The sequence below is a fragment of the Lagenorhynchus albirostris genome, chromosome X, assembly GCF_949774975.1.
Source record: "Lagenorhynchus albirostris chromosome X, mLagAlb1.1, whole genome shotgun sequence".
Lineage (NCBI taxonomy): Eukaryota > Metazoa > Chordata > Mammalia > Artiodactyla > Delphinidae > Lagenorhynchus > Lagenorhynchus albirostris.
In genome coordinates this window covers 39,912,762-39,934,483 of record NC_083116.1, presented here as the reverse complement: position 1 = coordinate 39,934,483, position 21,722 = coordinate 39,912,762, and the positions used below count along the sequence as shown (strand labels likewise).

Here is a 21,722-nt window from a genome sequence, read left to right as displayed (position 1 = left end):
TTAGAGCATTGATTAGACCCTGAAAGCTGTTGGTGTTTCTTGGCCTATCTTCTGTGGAAACCATTTTTCTCTCTTCACCTCCTTTCTCAATCTTTTCTATGCCCTGCCTGTTCTCTCACTTCCCCCACTACTCCTTCTTTTTCCATTTTCCCTTCTCCTTGGCATTTCCCTAAGTCTTAGTGTCCATCCCTGTCAAATATAGGTGCTTCAAAGGTGCCTTAGAGAACTGCTAATCACTGCTGTAGATTATGGAGACAATTAGGTTTTTTTTGTTTGTTTGTTTTATGCGGTACCTTTTTTTTGTTTTATGCGTGTGCCTCTCACTGACGTGACCTTTCCCATTGCGGAGCACAGGCTTCGGATGTGCAGGCCTAGCGGACATGGCTCATGGGCCCAGCCACTCCACGGCATGTGGGATCCTCCCAGACCGGGGCACAAACCCGTGTCCCCTGCATCAGCAGGCGGACTCTCAACCACTGCGCCACCAGGGAAGCCCGACAATTAGGTTTTTAAGGACTTTTTTTCTTTAAGGCATAAGCATCCTCTCCACCTTAGCTTCATACTGAGGGTGTTGTGTTTGTACCTCTGTAGACAGACCTGGGAGAGTTGAGGATCCTGTTTTGATTGGGTAGATTTTGAGGCAAAGCTGCTTCTTTTGGTTGAGTCTCTTTCCTTACCCATCTGTCTTTTTCTTTCAACTAGCTGTGCTATTTGATGGAATTGAAAACACTGTAGCTTTCATCTGTGTGAGCAGATGGAATGCATTTTGCCTGAGTGTTAACTGATTCATGCATTGCATAAAGACAGCAATCTGCGTTAAAACATTGTGACATTGCAAAGAAGCATTATCTAGTGTATGCTGAAGCCTGTTTGCTTATAGAGGGGTTCATCCTTTGCCCTTGCCCATGCCCTCACCAACTACCCCATAGTGAAGCCCAGACAAACCTTAAAGAAAAAAAGGATACTATCTATGGCAATGGAAGAAAATGGAAACTGAGAGGAAAAAAATCTGAATACAAAAGTGGCTTCTAGTAGCTGAGTTCTTTCTTTATTTTTGTAGTGTATTGGGCCTTCAGAGGGGGAAGATATCACTGTGGGGAAGCTTCACACATGGAGAACTAAATCATCATCTCTCACTTGATCATTATTTCACTATATATTATAGACAAAGCTGTTTGGAAGTGTTTTCAGAGCATTTGACATAGTGTGGTCCCTAGTCTCACAGAGTTCTTACACAGTTTACTCAGCATGAGCATAGTTACAGACTGACTTTAAACCTGAGTTTGTGACCAGCATCAAAGTTTTCATGATGTCACCCATTTGTAGCACAAATACTCAATGGCTTTATACTTTTGTCCCTCGTGGACACTGACGTGCTTGCCACATAGCAGTGCGTTGAGAGCTTCCCTTAGTGGCCTACTAGTAGCTATTCATTTATTTCCAGCAAATGTTGTGTGTATCCTGCAGCCAAGAACATTGAGCTTTATTGTCCATTTTGAGCAATTTGCTGTTTGAATGCTGTAGCACAATAGAGAGTAGCTCCATTTGCAAATGATGTTGCTACATATTTTGACCTATTTTTCCTGCAGGAGTAATAACAAGGGTAATAAAACTCATTTGAAGCTGCTGTATAAGCATACATAACTGCCTCAAATTACAGGGCAGTTTCTAAGCTACATAGGCACCTAAACCATGAAGGCCCTCTTCTGATTCCCTTCACAGTTCTAATAAGCATTGCTATGACTGTCCCAGATTTCTGGATGAGGAAAAACATTATTCTGTTGGATTATGCTGATGGTTAGTAGCTTTTTAGCTACAAAATTTCTGTTTCAGTACATATTATTTGGCTCCATTTAGCCAGGTAATTTGGGTAATTTGGGGGCTTGCTAACAAAAAGAAAAAAAGAAGCGAGGAACTTGGAACTCTTTCTGTCTCATGTAGTTGTAGTAGATATAGCCACAAGGGGTATAAACAGCAGATCTTTACTAAAGAAGCTTTGGGAATAGTAGCCATGGGTTAAGGGAAGCATGGATAAGAATTAGGTAATTTCACCTGACAAACCAAACTTGTACCAATTTGGCAAGAGCCTTGGTACTTCTATTATTTATGTAAGATCATGCCCTCTGACTAGCACATATCATCTCCCTTGAGGATCTCTGACAAAAGAGAATTGTGAGGAACTTTGAGTGGCCTCAGAGTGGAACCACAAAGGTGATTATAGGGTCAAAAAATGAAATTCATCTATGGACAAGTAACGGTCTTTGAGTTCCTGGAGTAGCCTGCTGCAGTGCAGCATTTCAGTCTTTGTCAGAAAACCCAGTGTATCATAAGGCACATTGGACTCTGGCCTCTCTCCAAATCTTTGCCCACATAATTTGGCATATCTCTGCACACTCCCCCACCATCACACCCACACATACATACACACCTTTGCCCATGCGTTGTCCTCCCCTATTTAGAGCTCCATATGGAGACTGACTTGGTTTAGTTTAACACATATTTGCTGTGTGATGGTGATATGCCAGGCTTTGTGCTAGACTATAAAGATATACAGAGAGGAAATTTGTCCTTAGAGAGCTGCCAGTCTAATAGTGGAGATGGATAGGTAAATAGACTAATTAGGTAAAAGGAATTTATGAGGCCCCAGAAATATAAAGTACCAACTTATAATGTAAGTTTCATTTATGTTGCTGAAACAACATGAATGCAGATTAAATCTCATGATATATTTATACAGATATGACACTTCTTCATAGGGACCTAGAAGTGACAACTGTGTCATAAAAAATATAAAGTCCAGCAACAATCTGTTTGTTACTATTCTTGAAGGAAGTGTATCTCCTGTTTCCCCCAAAATTGCAAGTTCTGCAAGTTGTAGCAACTTGATTATGGAAGCTTTCTATCTTAAGGTGTCAAGGTTAAAATAGTATTTATTCAACTCCAGGCTCCATCTGCTCAAAGCCAGAAATATCTGCTCCTGCTTATTCTGAATTCTCTCCAAAAGGAGAAAGTCACATCCAAAAAGAATTTTCCAACTTTTATACATTTGGTTGTATCAAGACTTTTGTGATGATGGGGTACTCATGCAAATATCAAATCAAAGAGTCTTTTTAGTACCCCTTGTCAGTTAAATAACTATTTCCCCTCAATCAAATTTAATGAACACAGCTGTTGTGTCCTAGCACTGTACTAGGCTTTGTGGGAGTTATAAAAATTGTGAGTCTTAATAATCTTGTCAATTATCAAATTGTGCTTTTCAAACATCTACACATCTGTGAGTTCCTTGCAACATTTTAAAGCAAATCTAAAGTTAAAGTCTATGGAGTTCCTTTAAGGAGCTCCCCTAACAGACTGCATCTCTTCCTTTGGCAATCTTTAGAGTAAATAAATCTTCCTGATGGATAAGCAGTGAGGTGTAGGGTGATTAACATGTTCCCTTATACGTCTCCCAACTCTGCCCACTCACCACTACTACCAGTCTGTGCTAGATCCTCTCCAATCTTGGCCACACCTCCAAACCCTGACTTCTCCAAATTCATCTGTTCCTTTGGCATCGTTGAGCTTGTTGGTAGTGATGAAGACTAAAAGGGGAAGCAAAGGAAAAGACTTTTCAAACAAGGACCAAACCACCATTACTCCCCATCTCAAACATTGGTTAAGGAAAGTCCCTGCTTGGAGGCAGGGTTATGGGCTTGCTAACCTTTGAAAGTTCTCTTGCGACCCATGTCTTTGTTTTTCTGCATAGACACGATGCTGACAAAAACTATCCTGTTAGCCATGTTGTCTTATCCCTCCACAGCACAGCATGAAGTACTCAGTCAATGCTGTTTAGGGCTGCACTCTTGGTGGCCTTGAAGCCTCACTTGGTTTGTTTGCTAGGAGAAAGCTGGCACCCAAACAAATGACTAGAAGGACAAAACTGTGTGAATGAAAAACAAGGTTACCAAATGGACATGAGTGCAGTGAGTGCCTTGTGGCCTTTTGCCACCACAAAACCAATTGAAAAGAAAGAAAGAATGCCCTGGAGATTATGTGGTTTAGATTTGCCAACAGAAGGCAAAGTAAATAACTAGAAGGACTATGTAAGAACTGCCGAATAGTTGGCAGTCTTTCCACAACAGTTTCCTTAACTGCATTATTAAAAATAAAGTTTTTAGCCTAATCAAAATTACAAGGCCATTGAGGACTGTCTTGTGTTCTTTCCGGGGGGAAAAAACGTGGTAATTAACTGCTGCATAATGATGGATTTTTCCAACACAGCTGTCACAACTGCTATTTTAAATCATTTGTTATGGTTTAAAATGTGTAATCCCCAAGAAATTGATCATTACTGAAATTCAGTGCTGGTTTTTCATTGCTTTAACCACCTGAGCTTTGCATTAGACCATTAGCTAACAAAAGCCAGTCATAACGTACTATACTACTAATGGCTAATTTCTCAGTGATCACTTCTGTCCTCTTTTAAACAAGATTTTAGTTTTTAAAAATTTACACTGAAATTTCTGGCATTACAAAAACAGGTGCACTCTTGTATTCTCTCCTTTTCATCTCTCTTCTATTTATGGCCACTCCCACATTTTCCTTTTCTTTTCTTTTTCAGTGGCTGTGCCTTCATAATCTGTATTACCTCATAGTCTTTGTTCATGGTGTATCACTCACTGGGTCCATCCTGCCCTTCAGAATCTGTTCAAATGCTATGCCATCTTCATGGTCCAATTGATATTCTACCTCTTCCAGGAAGCCTTCCCAGTTACTCTATTCATCATTCACTTAACTAGTATTCGTTAAAAGGGTCTTATATACTAGCCGTTGTGCTAGGCACTAGAGATACCAAAATATAAGACATATATTCCCAGATTTCAGGAACTTTTATTTTTTACCTGAGTTTATTGATGAAGTGACTAAATCCTTGATATGATTATGTGCTTGAGAACTAGACTTTATTGCCTTAATTTATTTTTCCATTGTAATTGTCTGCATGTAATTAATTTACCCATATATCTTATTTATCATTGTCAATGTGGTTCTGTATAATAACGGATTTGAGAAGATTGGGCCCTGCCTGGGGCAGTCACCTGTTCCCTGCTCTACTACTCTCCTTCTCCCTACTCTTCCTTCTCCCTACTCTTCCTTCCATATCTACATCTATCTTCTAGATTTCCTAACAGAAATCATAATGAATAAGTGGAATAGCTATTTATCACCATCTGAATAGGTCCAAAGGCAGAAGATAAGCCAATCAAACAAAAATGGAAATTTTGAGATGCTGTGGGCCAAAAGGAAGTATGGTGGACTGGTTGGTCTGCTAGAAGTCAATAAGGCTAAGTTTCAAGTGACCAGGATACTGACAATTTGTAATTTTCTTTTGTAATCATTAGGTAATCTATAGTTTGATTCTGGATTCCCAATCTACAAGTTGACCTTGCTTTACTACTTTTGATATATTCCCTCAAATTGGAAATAATCTGAAATGTGGTAATTTGACTTTCCAAAAATAAATTTGAGGAGTTTGGTGTTTAATGAAAGCTAGTATAAGTCCATTTGTAAACCAGAGAGTTCTTTTATGGCCATTACTTCATTTATTTTGTTATGTATACAAAGATTTTCCTGTAATGTTTTTTGTTTAAAGCAGACACATATACTTTTTAACAATCTTTTATATGTAACTAGTGCCCTAAATTCAGGGACATGTCACATTTTATGTTCATAGGACAGATTCACAATGCTTATATTCAGCTTGGAGCCATTGAAGAACAACAGCACAGCAATAAACTCTGTTTTTCCTGGGGGAGGCAGATGAAATAATGCTGTTTATTTGATTATCTAAATTAATTAATTAATAAGAACACAAATCACTGCCAAATTGAAATCAACACATTGAGGAATTTATGTTCTTTCCTGGATAATTTCAAATGGTCCTGGAAAAAGAATACAAGTTTATCCTAATTACTATATTTTGGAGTACAATCCTAGAAAAGAGTACCATCATAAATTAGTAAGGGATGTTTCTTAGGACTTTATTTAAGACCTTCTTGTTTTATCATATATTTAGTCTCTTGAACCCTTTAAACTGTACTTAGACTATATTTGGGACCAACGAGTTCATGTTGTTAACTAGTCTTTGTATTTGGTTTCATTCTGTAATTGTTTCAGGTAATACATCTTAAATACTGTATATTCCTCCAGTAAAATTGGACTTGTTGCATTTTGTCTCTTCATCTCTCCACCCCGCCACCCATTTTTTTTACTCCCTCACACTTTGAGAATGCCTTCTCAGCCACCTTCACCCATTCTAGGCACCTCCTACCTTCATTATGGCTGAGGAGCAATCTCTCCTGGAACTCCTCAGACTCTAGCCCTTTCCTTCCTCCATCAACACTTAACTGTTCATTATCAATCTTGCAGATATTTAATCGGATCCTATAACTCATGCTAAAGTGTTAATGACAAATGATAAATCAATGTGTCTTTCTCAGCTAACATTTGAATGATCAGAGAGTATCATTCCTTTAATAAAATTGAGGCCATAATAGTGATTTTATACTTTGTAGTGGGTTGTAAGGTGGATTGGAGGGGGAGATTTTTTGAGTAGTTGACCTTCTGTTGCCCCTAAAATCATATCATATGAGCTTCATCTATTAATAACTAAACTTAAATAAATTAAATGAGCTTATTGACAAGACAGACAGTTGCCTGAGGTGGAAATATAGGTGATTTGGTGCCAAATGTCAATAGGCTTGAGCCTAGAGTCAGGAATGGCTACAAACAATTGTTACTACATATCTTCTGTTACTCAAATATGAGAGGGTGAAACTCAGATCTGAGACATAAACTAGACCCCAGGCACCAGCTGAGCCTACTAACACTACACTCTGGAGCTGAGATGTAGCCCTCCAGGCCCGAGCACCCAGCGCCCTGCATGCCTCAGACCTAGTGCCTGGCCCTCAGAAGACTGCACCTGGAGGAGGAGCCAATGAGAGGATGGCCACCCCTCAGGTGTCTCTGTGACAAGACGGCCACCCAGATGGCTCCTGTGCTGGAAGACTCATGCCAAACAACCAGCAAGACAGGAACACAGCCCCACCCATCTGCAGACAGGCCGCCTAAATTTGTACTAAGCTCACAGACCCCCCAAAGCACACCACCTGAAGCTGCCATGCCCATCAGAGGGACAAGACTCAGTTCCACCCACCAGAGCACAGGCACCAGTCCCTCCCACCAGGAAGCCTACGCAAGCCCCTGGATCAACCTCACCCACCTGGGGGCAGACACCAGAAGCAAGAGGAACTATGACCGTGTGGCCTGCAGAAAGGAGAACACAAACACAGTAAGTTAGACAAAATGAGAAGATATAAAAATATGTTGCAGATGAGGGAGCAAGATAAAAAACCCACAAGACCAAATAAATGAAGAGGAAATAGGCAAGCTACCTGAAAAGGAATTCACGGTAATGATAGTAAAGATGATCCAAGATCTCGGAAATAGAATGGAGGCACAGATCAAGAAGATACAAGAAATGTTTAACAAAGACCTAGAAGAACTAAAGAACAAACAAACGGTGATAAATGACACAATAACTGAAACGAAAAATACAATAGAAGGAATCAATAGCAGAATAACTGAGTCAGAAGAATGGATAAGTAAGGTGGAAGATAGAATGGTGGAAATAACAGCTGCAGAGCAGAAAAAAGAAAAAAGAATGCAAAGAATTGAGCACAGTCTCAGAGACCTCTGGGACAACATTAAATGCAACAACATTTGAATTATACGGGTCCCAGAAGAAGAGAAAGAGAAAGGGTTTGAAGAGATTATACTTGAAAACTTCCCTAACATGAGAAAGGAAATAGTCACCCAAGTCCAGGAAGTGCAGAGAGTCCCATACAGGATAAATCCAAGGAGAAACATGCTGAGACATATTAATCAAACTATCAAAAATTAAATACAAAGAAAAAATATTAAAAGCAGCAAGGGAAAAAGCAACAAATAATATACAAGGGAATCACCATAAGCTTATCAACAGATTTTTCAGCAGAAACTCTGCAGGCCAGAAGGGAGTGGCAAGATATATTTAAAGTGATGAAAGGGAAAAACCTACAACCAAGATTACTCTACTCAGCAAGGATCTCATTCAAATTCGATGGAGAAATCAAAAGCGTTACAGAAAAGTAAAAGCTAAGAGAATTCAGCACCACCAACCCAGCTCCACAACAAATGCTAAAGGAACTTCTCTAGGTGGGAAACACAAGAGAAGAAAAAGACCTACAAAAACAAACCCAAAACAATTAAGAAAATGGTAATAGGAACATACATATCGATAATTACCTTAAATGTAAATGGATTAAAGGCTCCAACCGAAAGGCACAGATTGGCTGAATGGATACAAAAACAAGACTCATATATATGCTATCTACAAGAGACCCACTTCAGACCTAGGGACACATACAGACTGAAAGTGAGGGGATAGAAAAAGATATTCCATGCAAAGGGAAATCAAAAGAAAGCTGAAGTAGCCATACTCATATCAGAAAAATAGACTTTAAGATAAAGACAATTACAAGAGACAAGGAAGGACACTACATAATGATCAAGGGATAAATCCAAGAAGAAGATATAGCAATTGTAAATATTTAAGCACCCAACATAGGAGCACCTCCATACATAAGGCAAATGCTAACAGCCATAAAAGGGGAAATCGACAGTAACACGATAATAGTTGGGGACTTTAACACTCCACTTACACCAATGGACAGACGATCCAGACAGAAAATTAATAAGGAAACACAAGCCTTAAATGACACATTAGACCAGATAGACATAATTAATGTTAATAGGACATTCCATCCTAAAGCAGCAGAATACACTTTCTTCTCAAGTGCACACAGAACAGTCTCCAGGATAGATCACATCTTGGGTCACAAATCAAGCCTCAGTAAATCTATGAAAATTGAAATTGTATCAAGCATCTTTTCTGACCACAACACTATGATATTAGAAATCAATTACAGAAAAAAAAAACTGTAAAAAACGTAAACACATGGAGGCTACACAATATACTACTAAATAACCAGTGGATCAGTGAGGAAATCAAAGAGGAAATTAAAAACTACTTAGAAACAAATGACAATGAAAACACGACAACACAAAACCTATGGGATGCAACAAAAACAGTTCTAAAAAGGAAGTTTATAGCAATATAATCCTACCTCAAGAAACAAGAAAAATCTCAAATAAACAACCTAACCTTACACCAAAAGCAATTAGAGAAAGAAGAACAAATAAAACCCAAAGTTAGTAGAAGGAAAGAAATTATAAATATCAGAGCAGAAATAAATGAAACAGAAATGAAAAGAACAATAGCAAATTTCAATGAAACTAAAAGCTGGTTCTTTGAGAAGATAAACAAAATTGATAAACCATTAGCCAGACTCATCAAGAAAAAAAGGAGAGGACTCAAATCAACAAAATTAGAAATGAAAAAGAAGAAGTTAAAACTGACACTGCAAAAATACAAAGGATCATAAGAGACAACTAGAAGTAACTATATGCAAAAAAATGGACAACCTGAAAGAAATGGACAAATTCTTAGAAAGGTACAACCTTCCAAGCCTGAACCAGGAAGAAATAGAAAATATGAATAGACCAATCACAAGTAATGAAATTGAAACTGTGATTAAAAATCTTCCAACAAACAAAAGTCTGGGACCAGATGGCTTCACAGGTGAATTCTATCAAACATTTAGAGAAGAGCTAACACATATCCTTCTCAAACTTTTCCAAAAATTTGCAGAGGGAGGAACACTCCTGAGCTCATTCTACAAAACCACCATCATGGTGATAATGAAACCAGAAAAAGGTATCACCAAAAAAGAAAATTACAGGCCAATATCATTGATGTACATAGATGCAAAAATTCTCAACAAAATACTAGCAAACAGAATCCAACAACACATTAAAAGGATCATACACCCTGATCAAGTGGGATTTATCCCAGGGATGCAAGGATTCTTCAATATACACAAATCAATCAATGTGATGCACCATATTAACAAATTGAAGAATAAAAACCATATGATCATCTGAATAGATGCAGAAAAATCTTTCAACAAAATTCAACACCCATTTATGATAAAAACACTCCAGAAAGTGGGCATAGAGGCAACCTACCTCAACGAAATAAAGGCCATATATGACAAACCCACAGGAAACATCATTTTCAATGATGAAAAACTGCAAACATTTCCTCTAAGATCAGGAACAAGATAAGAATGTCCACTCACGCCACTTTTATTCAACATAGTTTTGGAAGTCCTAGCCATGGCAATCAGAGAAGAAAAAGAAAAAAAGGAGTCCAAATTGGAAAAGAAGGGGTAAAACTGTCACTGTTTGCATCCTAAAGATGCCACCAGAAAGCTACTAGAGCTCATCAATGAGTTTGGTAAAATAACAGGATACAAAATTAATGCACAGAAATTTCTTGCATTCCTATATACTAACGGTGAAAGATCAGAAAGAGATATTAAAGAAACAATCCCATTTACTGTTGCAACAAAAAGAATAAAATACCCAGGAATAAACCTACATAAGGAGGCAAAAGATCTGTACTCAGAAAACTATAAAATACTGATGAAAGAAATTAAAGACAACACAAACAGATGGAGAGATATACCATGTTCTTGGATTGGAAGAATCAATATTATGAAAATGACTATACTACACAAAGCAATCTACAGATTCAATTCAATCCCTATCAAATTACCAAGGGCATGTTTCACCAAATTAGAACAAAAAATTTTACAATTTGTATGGAAACCCAAAAGACCCCAAATAGCCAAAGCAATCTTGAGAAAGAAAAATGGAGCTGGAGGAATCAGGCTCCCTGACTTCAGACTATCCTACAAAGCTACAGTAATCAAGACAGTATGGCACTGGCACAAAAACAGAAAGATAGATCAATGGAACAGGATAGAAAGCCCAGAGATAAACCCACGTACATATGGTCACCTTATCTTTCACAAAGGAGGCACGAATATAAAATGGAGAAAAGACAGCCTCTTCAATAAATGATGCTGGGAACACTGGACAGCTACACATAAAAGAATAAAATTAGAACACTCCCTAACACCATACACAAAAATAAACTCAAAATGGATTAAAGACCTAAATGTAAGGCCAGATAATATAAAACTCTTAGAGGAAAACATAGGCAGAACACTTTGACATAAATCACAGCAAGATCTTTTTTGACCCACCACCTAGAGTAATGAATATAAAAACAAAAATAAACAAATGGGACCTAATGAAACTTAAAAACTTTTGCACACCAAAGGAAACTATAAACAAGATGAAAAGACAACCCTCAGAATTGGAGAAAATATTTGCAAACAAACCAACTGACCACGGATTAATTTCCAAAGTATACAAATAGCTCATGCAGCTCAATATGAAAAAAACAACCTAATCAAAAAATGGGTGGAAGACCTAAATAGATATTTCTCCAAAGAAGACATACAGATGGCCAAAAAAACACATGAAAGTATGCTCAACATCGCTAATTTTTAGAGAAATTAAAATCAAAACTACAATGAGGTATCACCTGACACTGGTCAGAATGGCCACCATCAAAATATCTACAAACAATAAATGCTGGAAAGGGTGTGGAGAAAAGGGAACCCTCCTGCAGTGTTGATGGGAATGTAAATTGATACAACCACTATGGATAAAAGCATAGAGGTTCCTTAAAAAACTAAAAATAGAACTATCATATGACCCAGCAATCCCACTCCTGGGCATTTACCCAGAGAAAACCATAATTCAAAAAGACACATCCACCCCAATGTTCATTGCAGCACTATTTACAATAGCCAGGACATGAAAGCAACCTAAATGTATGTCAACAGAAGAATGGAAAAAAGAAGATGTGGTATATATATACAGTGGAATATTACTCAGCCATAAAATGGAACAAAATTATGCAATTTGTAGAGATGTGTATCGACCTAGAGACTGTCATACAGAATGAAGTAAGTCAGAAGGAGAAAAAGAAATATTGTGTAATATCGCTTATATATGGAATCTAGAAAAATGATACCAATGAACTTATTTGCAAAGCAGAAATAGAGACACAGATGTAGAATGGATGTATGGATACTGGGGGGAAAGGGGGGTGGGTGAATTGGGAGTTTGGGATTGACATATATACACTACTATGTATAAAATAGATAACTAATGAGCACCTACTGTATAGCACAGGGAAATCTAATCAGTGCTGTGTGGTGACCTAAATGGGAAGGAAATCCAGAAAAGAGGGAATATATGTATACGTATAGCTGATTCACTTTGCTGTACGGCAGAAACTAACACAACAATGTAAAGCAACTATACTCCAATAAAAATTAATTTAAAAATATGAGAGGGCTTCTTTTCTTATGGTAGGAATGAGAGCTAGGAAAATATTCTTCTTGCTCTGTGATGCTTGAGAATTAAAAGGTCATTCTTTGCACACAAACTCTATTTAAGGGAGCATTGCTAATCCAGTGCAGTTAGTACCTCCTGCATGATATTATTGGAATTACTGATGGTAGGAAAATCAGACCCAAAAAACCCACATTTATAGTTTAAGGTTTTCCTTGTGATTTTCCTGTATAATAGTCACTAAGACCAGTGGGAAATGTGAGATTATCTAACATTCAATCTAGAATTCAAAGCCAAACTCCTTTCTTAGCGTTCTCTATGTGTGTTTTCAACAAATGGTGTTTAAATTTCCATAAAACATACATTGTAATTGATAAAAGGCACATTCTAGAAATTGAATTTGCTGGTGCTGGTTCAACATCTCATTTGGGAGACAATCTGTTTATGACAACATGACCTTCAGCTAAGATCACAAAACAGCTTCTATGTAGTCAGTGAACCACAAGATGGCACCACTGAACAAATATTGTTTATCTCAAGATGACTTCTACGTTCTTTAGATAAATGCTCAAGAATAGTGTTATCCCTCTTCAAAAGCAACATCAATCACTTCTGATTGATAGAGTGAATAGAGTATGAAAGGGGCAAATAGTAACTTTACAGTAAAGAAACCTGGCAGACATCACTTAAACCAAGTGATCTAGGTTAACTTCACCAGTGATAAGTCATGGTTATACCATGTACCCCTGACATGATGTAATGAGAAAGGCACTTCATCTCTGTGGTGTTCTTTCCTCAAACCCATGACCTCAGTCTAATCATGAGAAAGCATCAGACAAACCCAAAGTGAGGGACATTCTATAGAATACTTGACGAGTATTCCTGAAAAGTCTCAAGTTCATGAAAAATAGAAAAGTAGACTAAGGAACTGTCACAGATTGCAAGAGCCTAAGGAGATATGACAGCTAAATGGAATGCAGGTTCCCAATGCAAGTCCTACAAAAAGGACTTTAGTGTAAAAACTGAGGAAATCCTAATAAATACTATAATGCAGTTAAGAGTATTAGACCAATATTAATTTCTTAGTTTTGACAATTGTGCCATGGTCATATAAGATGTTAACATTAAAAGAAGCTGGGTGAAGGATATACAGGAACACTCTTTTACTGTCTTTGAAACTGTTCTCTAAGTCTGAAATTATTATTTAAAATAAAAATAGTCTAAAAGTCCAGATACAAAAGATAGTCTCTGAAATACTAAGTTAACAGGAAGCAGTTTTCCATTTATCTATTATCTGGATATTCTAGACTTCTATGGAAGTTTGCATAATGGTTAGGCATATTAACCCCATATATGGTTCCAAGATCTGGGGTTTAATTCCTCTATAGACACAGTGAGCATGTTTTTAAAACCCCACATTAGGATTCCTTGTCTGTCAAAATAATTTTGTGCAGTTTTCAAGTGAGAGAATAAATCCCAGATAATGAGGATGGAACCAAGTTGATTTTCTCTGTTCTATGGCAATTGGTGGCACCTTTTAAAGATATTCAGTTATCTCACTAATATGTGACATGAGTATGATGGCTGTGTATTCCAGACTTTAAAAACTTTTGTGGTTTACTAACCATAGATCAAATAATGCAATATATGGCTAATACCTTTGCTAACAAGCCGAATATTTGTGTTGCACAGGATAGTATTTTGGCTCACAAAAACCTCTTAGAATCAAGGGAGTAAACATTTTAACTCCTCTAAAGGGTGTGTGAGAACCAGTTTCCAACATGTTGTATTTGTGCACACAGATGTGAGTAAAATTTGACTAAAAAGTGTTTATGGGAATAATTAGAAAAACAATACTTTCTACGTCATGATGGGGCTAAATAGATTAAAATATTAATATATATTTTCTCCCAGAGCTGTAAATAAATGTGGGACTCTCCAACATATTTAAATTTCCACATGCAAGAGAATGAAATTGGACCCCTATCTTACACCACTTACAAAAATTAACACAAAATGGGTTAAAGACTTAACCTGGAGTTGTAAAGCTCCTAAGAAGAGAACATAGGGGGAATATCTTCTTGACGTTGATCTTGGAAAGGATTTTTTGGATATGACACCAAAAGCACAAGCAACAAAATCAAAAACTTAAGTGGGACTACATCAAACAAAAAATCTTCTGCACAGCAAAAGAAACAATCAGCAAAATGAAAAGGCAACCTACAGAATGAGAGAAAATATTTACAAATCATCTATCTGATGAGGGGTTAATATCTAAAATGTTAATTACTTTTCTCTGATCAGTCAATAACCTACAACATTTTCCTTTCCTTTAAAAATTCTAGTCTTTGATAGCTGTCATGCTCCACCCAAAACTGCTCGCCTGATCCTAGACATTTCCTTATACCTTGATCATTAGTTTCTGAACTGTATCCCAAGTCCAGCCCTATTCCTTTGTTTAGTTTCTATCCTTCTAGCCTTGTGTACTAGTTTCCTAGGTCTGCTGTAACAAATTACCACAAACCGGATGGCTTAAAAGAAAAGAAATTTATTCCCTCACAATTCTGGAGGCTAGAATTCCAAAATCAAAGTGTCTGTAGGGCCATTCTCCCTCTGAAGGCACTAGGGAGGAAGACTTCCTTGCCTCTTCTAGCTTTGGGCGATTGCCAGCAATCCTTGGTTTTCCTTGACTTGTAGACACACTGGTCCAATCTTTGCTTCTGTCATCACATGGCATTCTCCCTGGGTATCTGTGTCTAAATTTTCCTCTTCTTATAAGGTCACTAGTTATTGGCTTTAGGGCCATCTCTAATTGAGTATGACTTCATCTTAACTTGATTACATCTACAAAGACTCTATTTTCAGAAAAGGTCACACCCACAGGTACCAGTGGTTAGAACTTCAGCATATTTTTTTGGAGGACACAACTGAACACAAAACACCTTGACCTGACTCTCACAGGCCTGACTGCATAAAGTGAAACCAACAATCCATGCCATTCCCCATCAGTGCTACAACAATCTAACCAGTATAGCTGTTTAATGCTAGTTCTTAGGCATGAACTGGAGTTAAATCAAAGTGCTGGTGTTTCTAGAGTTACTGTATTTCCTTGAAAGTCTTCTGATCCATTTCTGACACATGGCTTCATTTACAAACAGTGGCTTGATCAATAGGATTGAAGTAACCTTAAATGTATGGGATTAAATCCTATCAAACATATCAGTGGATAAAATGGAGTTTTGACACTCATGTAGCATGTAACATTGATAGTAATGGTAGAGTGGGATTCTTTTTCTTTTGAGCTTCTTTGATCAGTTGGCTTTATTTTGATGAGAAAACTTGTAGGAATCATCTAAAAACAGTATTCATATACTTCAAAGCATATGCTTTATAAGAGAGGTTTAACAACAAACTAACAATATATTTAAGTATCACTGTCCTGAAATCAAGGAATCTCGATATTTTGCATAGTTACTCACTTGACAGGTTACCCAAGATATTTAAAATATTATACAGAAATACCATCCCTCATTTGATCATTCTATAAGTTAAAAAGTGTGGCTGTTTTTCACATGAGATCTGTGACTAGTGACAGTCCTTTTTTTGCCCCTATATTAGTTTACTACAGTTGCAGTAATAAATCCACAAATTAGGTGGCTTTAAACAGAAATTTATTCTCTTATAGTTCTCAAGACTATAAGTCTGCAGATTCATTCTCCCTCTGAAGGCTCTAGGGAAGAATACTTCCTTCCCTCTTCCTAGCTTCTAGTGGTTGCCAGCAATCCTTGGCATCTCTTGACTCATAGCTGCATCACTCCACTTTTTTCCTGTCTTCATATGACCATCTTCCCTTTGTGTGTGTGTGTGTGTGTGTGTGTGTGTGTGTGTGCAAATATCCCTCCCTTTTCTCTTATAAACATACTAGTCATTGACCATTGTAATCCAGTATGACCTCATTTAACTTGATAACAACTGCAAAGACCCTATTTTCGAGGAAGGTCACAATATGAGGTTATGGGTGAACCTGAATTCTGTGGAGATACTGTCTAACCCAGTACAGCTGAAGAATCAAATCTGCTGGAGAACTATCATAAAAGGCATTCTGTTTCAAGTTCAAGCTTTACTCATATCAATATCAGACTGATTTTTTTCTATGACTACAGCTTGAAATATTTTAAAAGGCACCAGCCACAAAACAAGAACTCTTGTTCCAAACCTCTGTGTTCATTTATGAAAATTATAAACTTGTAACTTGTACTCACATTTTCTAAGTCCAAGTACTTAGAACTCAGAGTGTTTTCAATAAGAAAGAATCTTTCAGAACTCCTGTTCATAAATATTTTTGGTTCATATGATTGAGGGCACACTAAATGGTTTAAAGGCCATTGAATTAATTATGTATCACTCTTATCTGTGATCATTATGGAAAAAACTTTTTTAGTATGTGAAGAGGTGTTCAATAGAAATATCTGTCTGCATAGTACCACATAATCAGTTGGAAAAATGTTCAATAAAACATTTCCTTTTACCCTATCTCCAGTCTGAAATTTTTACTTTTTATCTGGGTGCTTCAGTGCCATGTAAACCTAGATTAAAGATACTAAGAAAGCAATGCCTTCAAATGGCCAATCATGTCCACTACTCAAATCAAAACATAAAAAGCAAACTGCATAAATTTGCTTGATTTTTTGAGTGACATGGTTGGGGTTTCTTTAAAATGTTCATAATTTAATATTTCTGTCCTCTACATAATACCTTATAGTTAATCTCTATATAATATTTTATATTTCACAATAGGCTACAATGTTTAACCTTATTTAATTTTAATATTTTTTACTTTGTTTACTTCTTGATTGCTAGATTATATAGCCAGCATTTGATGTTTATTACTATCCTGTGTTTCAGGGACTCCATGAAAAGACTGGTGCACTTACAGCTGTTAAAGTGATGAATGCTCGTAAGGTAATATTACCTCCTATCGGTATTCTGTTCCCTTAGTGGACTATGGTCTTGTGATAAACAGCTCAGAAAATATTGTATTTGTTTTTTCCATCATTGTTATATATAATTATCTTAATCTGCATTTATTATATTTAGAATTTAATATTATTTCTATCATTAGTATATTATTTTTATTATTTATTACATTTACACATAAAAAACTTTTATTCACAATGAAAGTGCTATATATTTTAGTATTCTGTAAAAATGAAAAAATAGCTGTACTCCTGTCTATTTCTAGTTGATTATCTGTTTCCAGGGATAGTAAAAAGTCGATTTCCTCTAATGTTGTGTTAATCCTCTGTTTCATCATTATTTCTTTCCCTCCCCAACCATTCATTTTGAGAGTTGAGGACACTAGATTTTCAATGACAGGTAGAAGGAAAAGAACTTGTCTGAGATGCACATTTTTCATGTATTTTCTGACAGATGCGCAAGATAGGCAGTTTAATTGGCACTGTTCCTGCTAACATTCATAAAGCTGTGTCGTGGTTCATAACATATTGTCATAGAATTTGTTAAGCCCTGATTTCTGTCCTCTTTCTTTAGCATGAGTGCCTCACTTTCTCAAGATAATATTAGCATGAGCATAGCAAAGGTCAAAACATATTCACTTCACTACACCCTAAAGGAAAATTCTCAAATATTATATCTGAAAAATTGTACATGTTGACTGAGTTGTTATCAATGCCATAAACTGTTCTTTTCCAATTTGTGCAGGAAGTGAATTGCTGAAACTATTTAAAGAGTTGCATGCTTTTTGTTTTGCCAGTAAATGTCAAATGTTGCAAACCAACGTGAGTTTCAATGAATTTTGAGGTTTTGTGGATTTATTTTGCCCTATAAACCATGACTTCCAAATAATCAGCCTGGTGCTTTTTGAGTGAGACTCTCTAAAATACTTATTTCCTTTTTTTAACTTGAGAGACTTTGACCCACAATCTACATTTCAGATACTCTAACTTGAAATAGTTAAAACTCATGTTCAGCCCATAGATAGTGTCAATTACCTTGTTTATTTTTTAGGGGAAATAGCACTTTACTAATATCAAATTGTAATATACCATTAATGGCAGTTAAATTTGTTACTATGAATTTTGTGCCAAGTTTCTGTATATATTAGAATCTGATTTTTTATTAAAACTATTAGTAAAAATTGAGAGAGGAATAATATTATGTTACTCTTCCATTTAGTACTAGAAGAGCACAAAGCACTTAAGAATAAATCATTTTCAGAGTGTACCAGTGGGTTTAATAACATTTTGTTCTTGGTTTTGCAGACCCCTTTACCTGAAATAGGGAGGCGAGTGAGAGTGAATAAATATCAAAAGTCTGTCGGGTGGAGATACAGTGTAAGTACTGAAAGTCTTCATTAGCCCGCAAGCCGTCTTTCCTTTAATTTTCAAGTTAAACAAGTCCCTTTGTGTTGTATCATTATCTTTAGAAGGCCACCACTAAAATTTTCTTGCCTAAAAGTGATAACATATTTATGTTTTTAACATATTCACATAGTTTCATTCATTATATGTGAACACTAGCATCTATCAGAAAGCAGGGCCTAGAAGAAATGGTTCCCTGAACAGGTAAGTGTTGACTGCAGATGAAGGACTGAGTAAATTCACAGTGCTCTATGCCCTTTAGCTGAGTAATAACAAAAGAGATGATGCGAACAAGAGTGAATTTTGCCTAAAATTGGCCTTGGCAAGGTCCTTTTTACACCTTTTACATGGTATTCCGGACTGACTGGCTTTCCCCCCATTATGATTCTAAGAAACATTGCCATCATATATGAGCACAATGATGACTACTTTTTTGTATGTGTGAGACCAGTAGCAGACAGAAAACCAACAGGCTACCCAGCCTAAGAGTGTTCAGACATCTGGCACAGTACTTGAATACATGAAGGAGTGTGAAAGTGCTTTCTACTTGAAGCTTTTTAACTGCTTTACAAAGCAATCTCTATTACTCTGATAATTTGCTGGCTCTAGAATAAGCTCTGGCAAAGGAAATTCTTTTTCAGTAGATGTTGGTGATCTATCAAAATATTCTCTGGGCCTAAATGTAGAATTTTGCTCTTACAATATAATTGATATTTTTTTCTTAATTGTCTCCCCTGCAGTTAACTATCTAGTAGTCAAATATTTTCAACCTTTTGTGTCTTAATAAATGCTCTCAGGCTCATTTAAAATAACCTTTTCCATTAACAATCACATCCAGAAGAACATTCTAGTTATATTAGGAAGGTATTGGTAAAGAGTTTCATGATTGGTTTAGTAAGTACTGGGCTCCTGTTTTGTTTACAGTGTATCTTGGGAAACAAAGCATATCCAAAAGTAACAGGCAGTACTGATTAATAACATGCTTTGGTTGATCAAGAATCTGTGAAAGGGACTTCCCTGGTGATGCAGTGGTTAAGAGTCCACCTGCCAATGCAGGGGACACAGGTTCGATCCCTGGTCTAGGAGGATCCCACATGCCGTGGAGCAACTAAGCCCGTGTGCCACAACTACTGAGCCTGCGCTCTAGAGCCCTCGGGCCACAACTACTGAGCCCACGTGCCATAACTACTGAAGCTCGCATTCCTACAGCCCGTGCTCCACAACAAGAGAAGCCACCGCAATGAGAAGCCCGCGTACCACAAAAAAAGTAGCCCCCGCTCACCACAACTAGAGGAAGCCTGTGTGCAGCAACGAAGAACCAATGCAGCCAAAAAAATAAATAAAATAATAATAAAATGATCACATTCTTTTAAAAAAAAGCTGTGGAAGGTAAGGTATGAAAATTATAATTGTTTCACCAATTTTGGTTTCATCAAACATTTGTGTTAATAAATTCATTTAAAGTTCATCTTCAAACCCTCTCTGATATTCTTTTTATAAGGAAAAACATTTTGATTCTAGAACTGGGTGAAATTTCAAAGCAAGTTTTGGCATCCTTGAGCTGCCTCTTCTTGACAAAAAGCAGGATATTCAGGCCACTCTGGGATCAACTGGCCCTGAGCCAGGAAATGCTATAGCATCATATTACTGGGATATATGTGACAGTTTTAAATTACCCACTTGGCCTGATAGATATAATGTACTTATGTGTTTCTCACAAGCTCAACTTCCTGTTAATTGAGAATGACAAACATACTAATGCTTTCCAAACATATCTGATCTTGGTCTATTGGTTTTGGGGGAGTTTACATTTATATGGGAAACCCACTCTTAAAAGTTTTTCTAGTTGGGAACTTTGTATCCTCTGATTATATATTTTAGTAAGAAAAATAAGTGATCAGCCAGTTAGCGTCTCTAAATCACCCTGAATCCTTTGGGGTAAAGAGTTTGTGACTTGCACACACATCTCATTAAGTCAGGAGTTTATGGAAAGAGCAATAAAGTGGAAGTCCAGAAACATGAGTTCAAATGCCAAGTCTACCACTAAATAGCCAAGAAGTACTTGGAAAAGTAGTCTTACCTCTCTAGGCTTCAGGTTTCTCATAGGTAAAATGGCACCAGAATATTTGGCCTGCCTATAACAAGGTTAAAAGTACGGTTAAATGTAACTACAGAGCTGCCTAGAGCCGAGCCATTCTCCTCTTCCTGCCTGAGGACATGAGATTTCTTACCCAGAAAAGAAAAGGAAGCTCTTTGATATCAAACTACCAAACAAGTTAAACGACTCAATCTAACCTGTGCTTCTTTTTAACCTGTTCTTTGAGTTCTTATCCTCACACCATCATCTCATTCTTATTTATTGCACTCTTTATGAGTTCATATTTCTCTCAGCAGAACCTTGATGCTTTGCTAGGAACTGAGAGTGCCCCTGTACATAAAGAATTGCTAGGTTCTGAGGTTTATTCCTTTATGATTGCAGATATTGTTACAATTTCAAAGAAGGGCAACATCACAAGGGAGGCAGAACGTTTAAGGGTCCTACATGGCAAGAATGAAAGCCACAAGGATTGATCTTTACCTTGTAGAAAACAGGTTAAGGGGATTCGAAGGAAACTTATTAACCAAGCTTCCTTGGGAGGCTGGGACGAAACGGGAACCTGAACTTCCATATAATTCTCATGCTACAAGTGATTGTTTTATTCATTCATGCCTTTATTACACAATAAGTACAAAGAGAAACTGTCATTGGGGTTTCCAACTGGAGAAATACGGCTCCATCCCCTCCCCCAAAGACATACAGGTGTCTAGATTTTTTTATAGTAATTGAATGTTTATGGATAAATCCACTGGAAAAGCCTAGGGAAATGCTAAAAAATGTTCTAGAGATGCATTTTTCCCTACCTCCAGGTCTTCAAGTCAAGGTAATTGAGG

General features: G+C 37.0%; 1 protein-coding gene across 1 annotated transcript in view; it reads left to right on the top strand.

The window, feature by feature from the left end:
* Positions 1 to 21,722, top strand: part of NRK (Nik related kinase) — a 163,569-nt gene that overhangs the window by 59,126 nt on the left and 82,721 nt on the right. The window contains exons 3-4 of the mRNA XM_060138161.1: positions 17,317 to 17,373; positions 18,693 to 18,764. Of these exons, the coding sequence (XP_059994144.1) occupies positions 17,317 to 17,373; positions 18,693 to 18,764 (129 nt within the window). The remainder of the gene's footprint in view (positions 1 to 17,316; positions 17,374 to 18,692; positions 18,765 to 21,722) is intronic.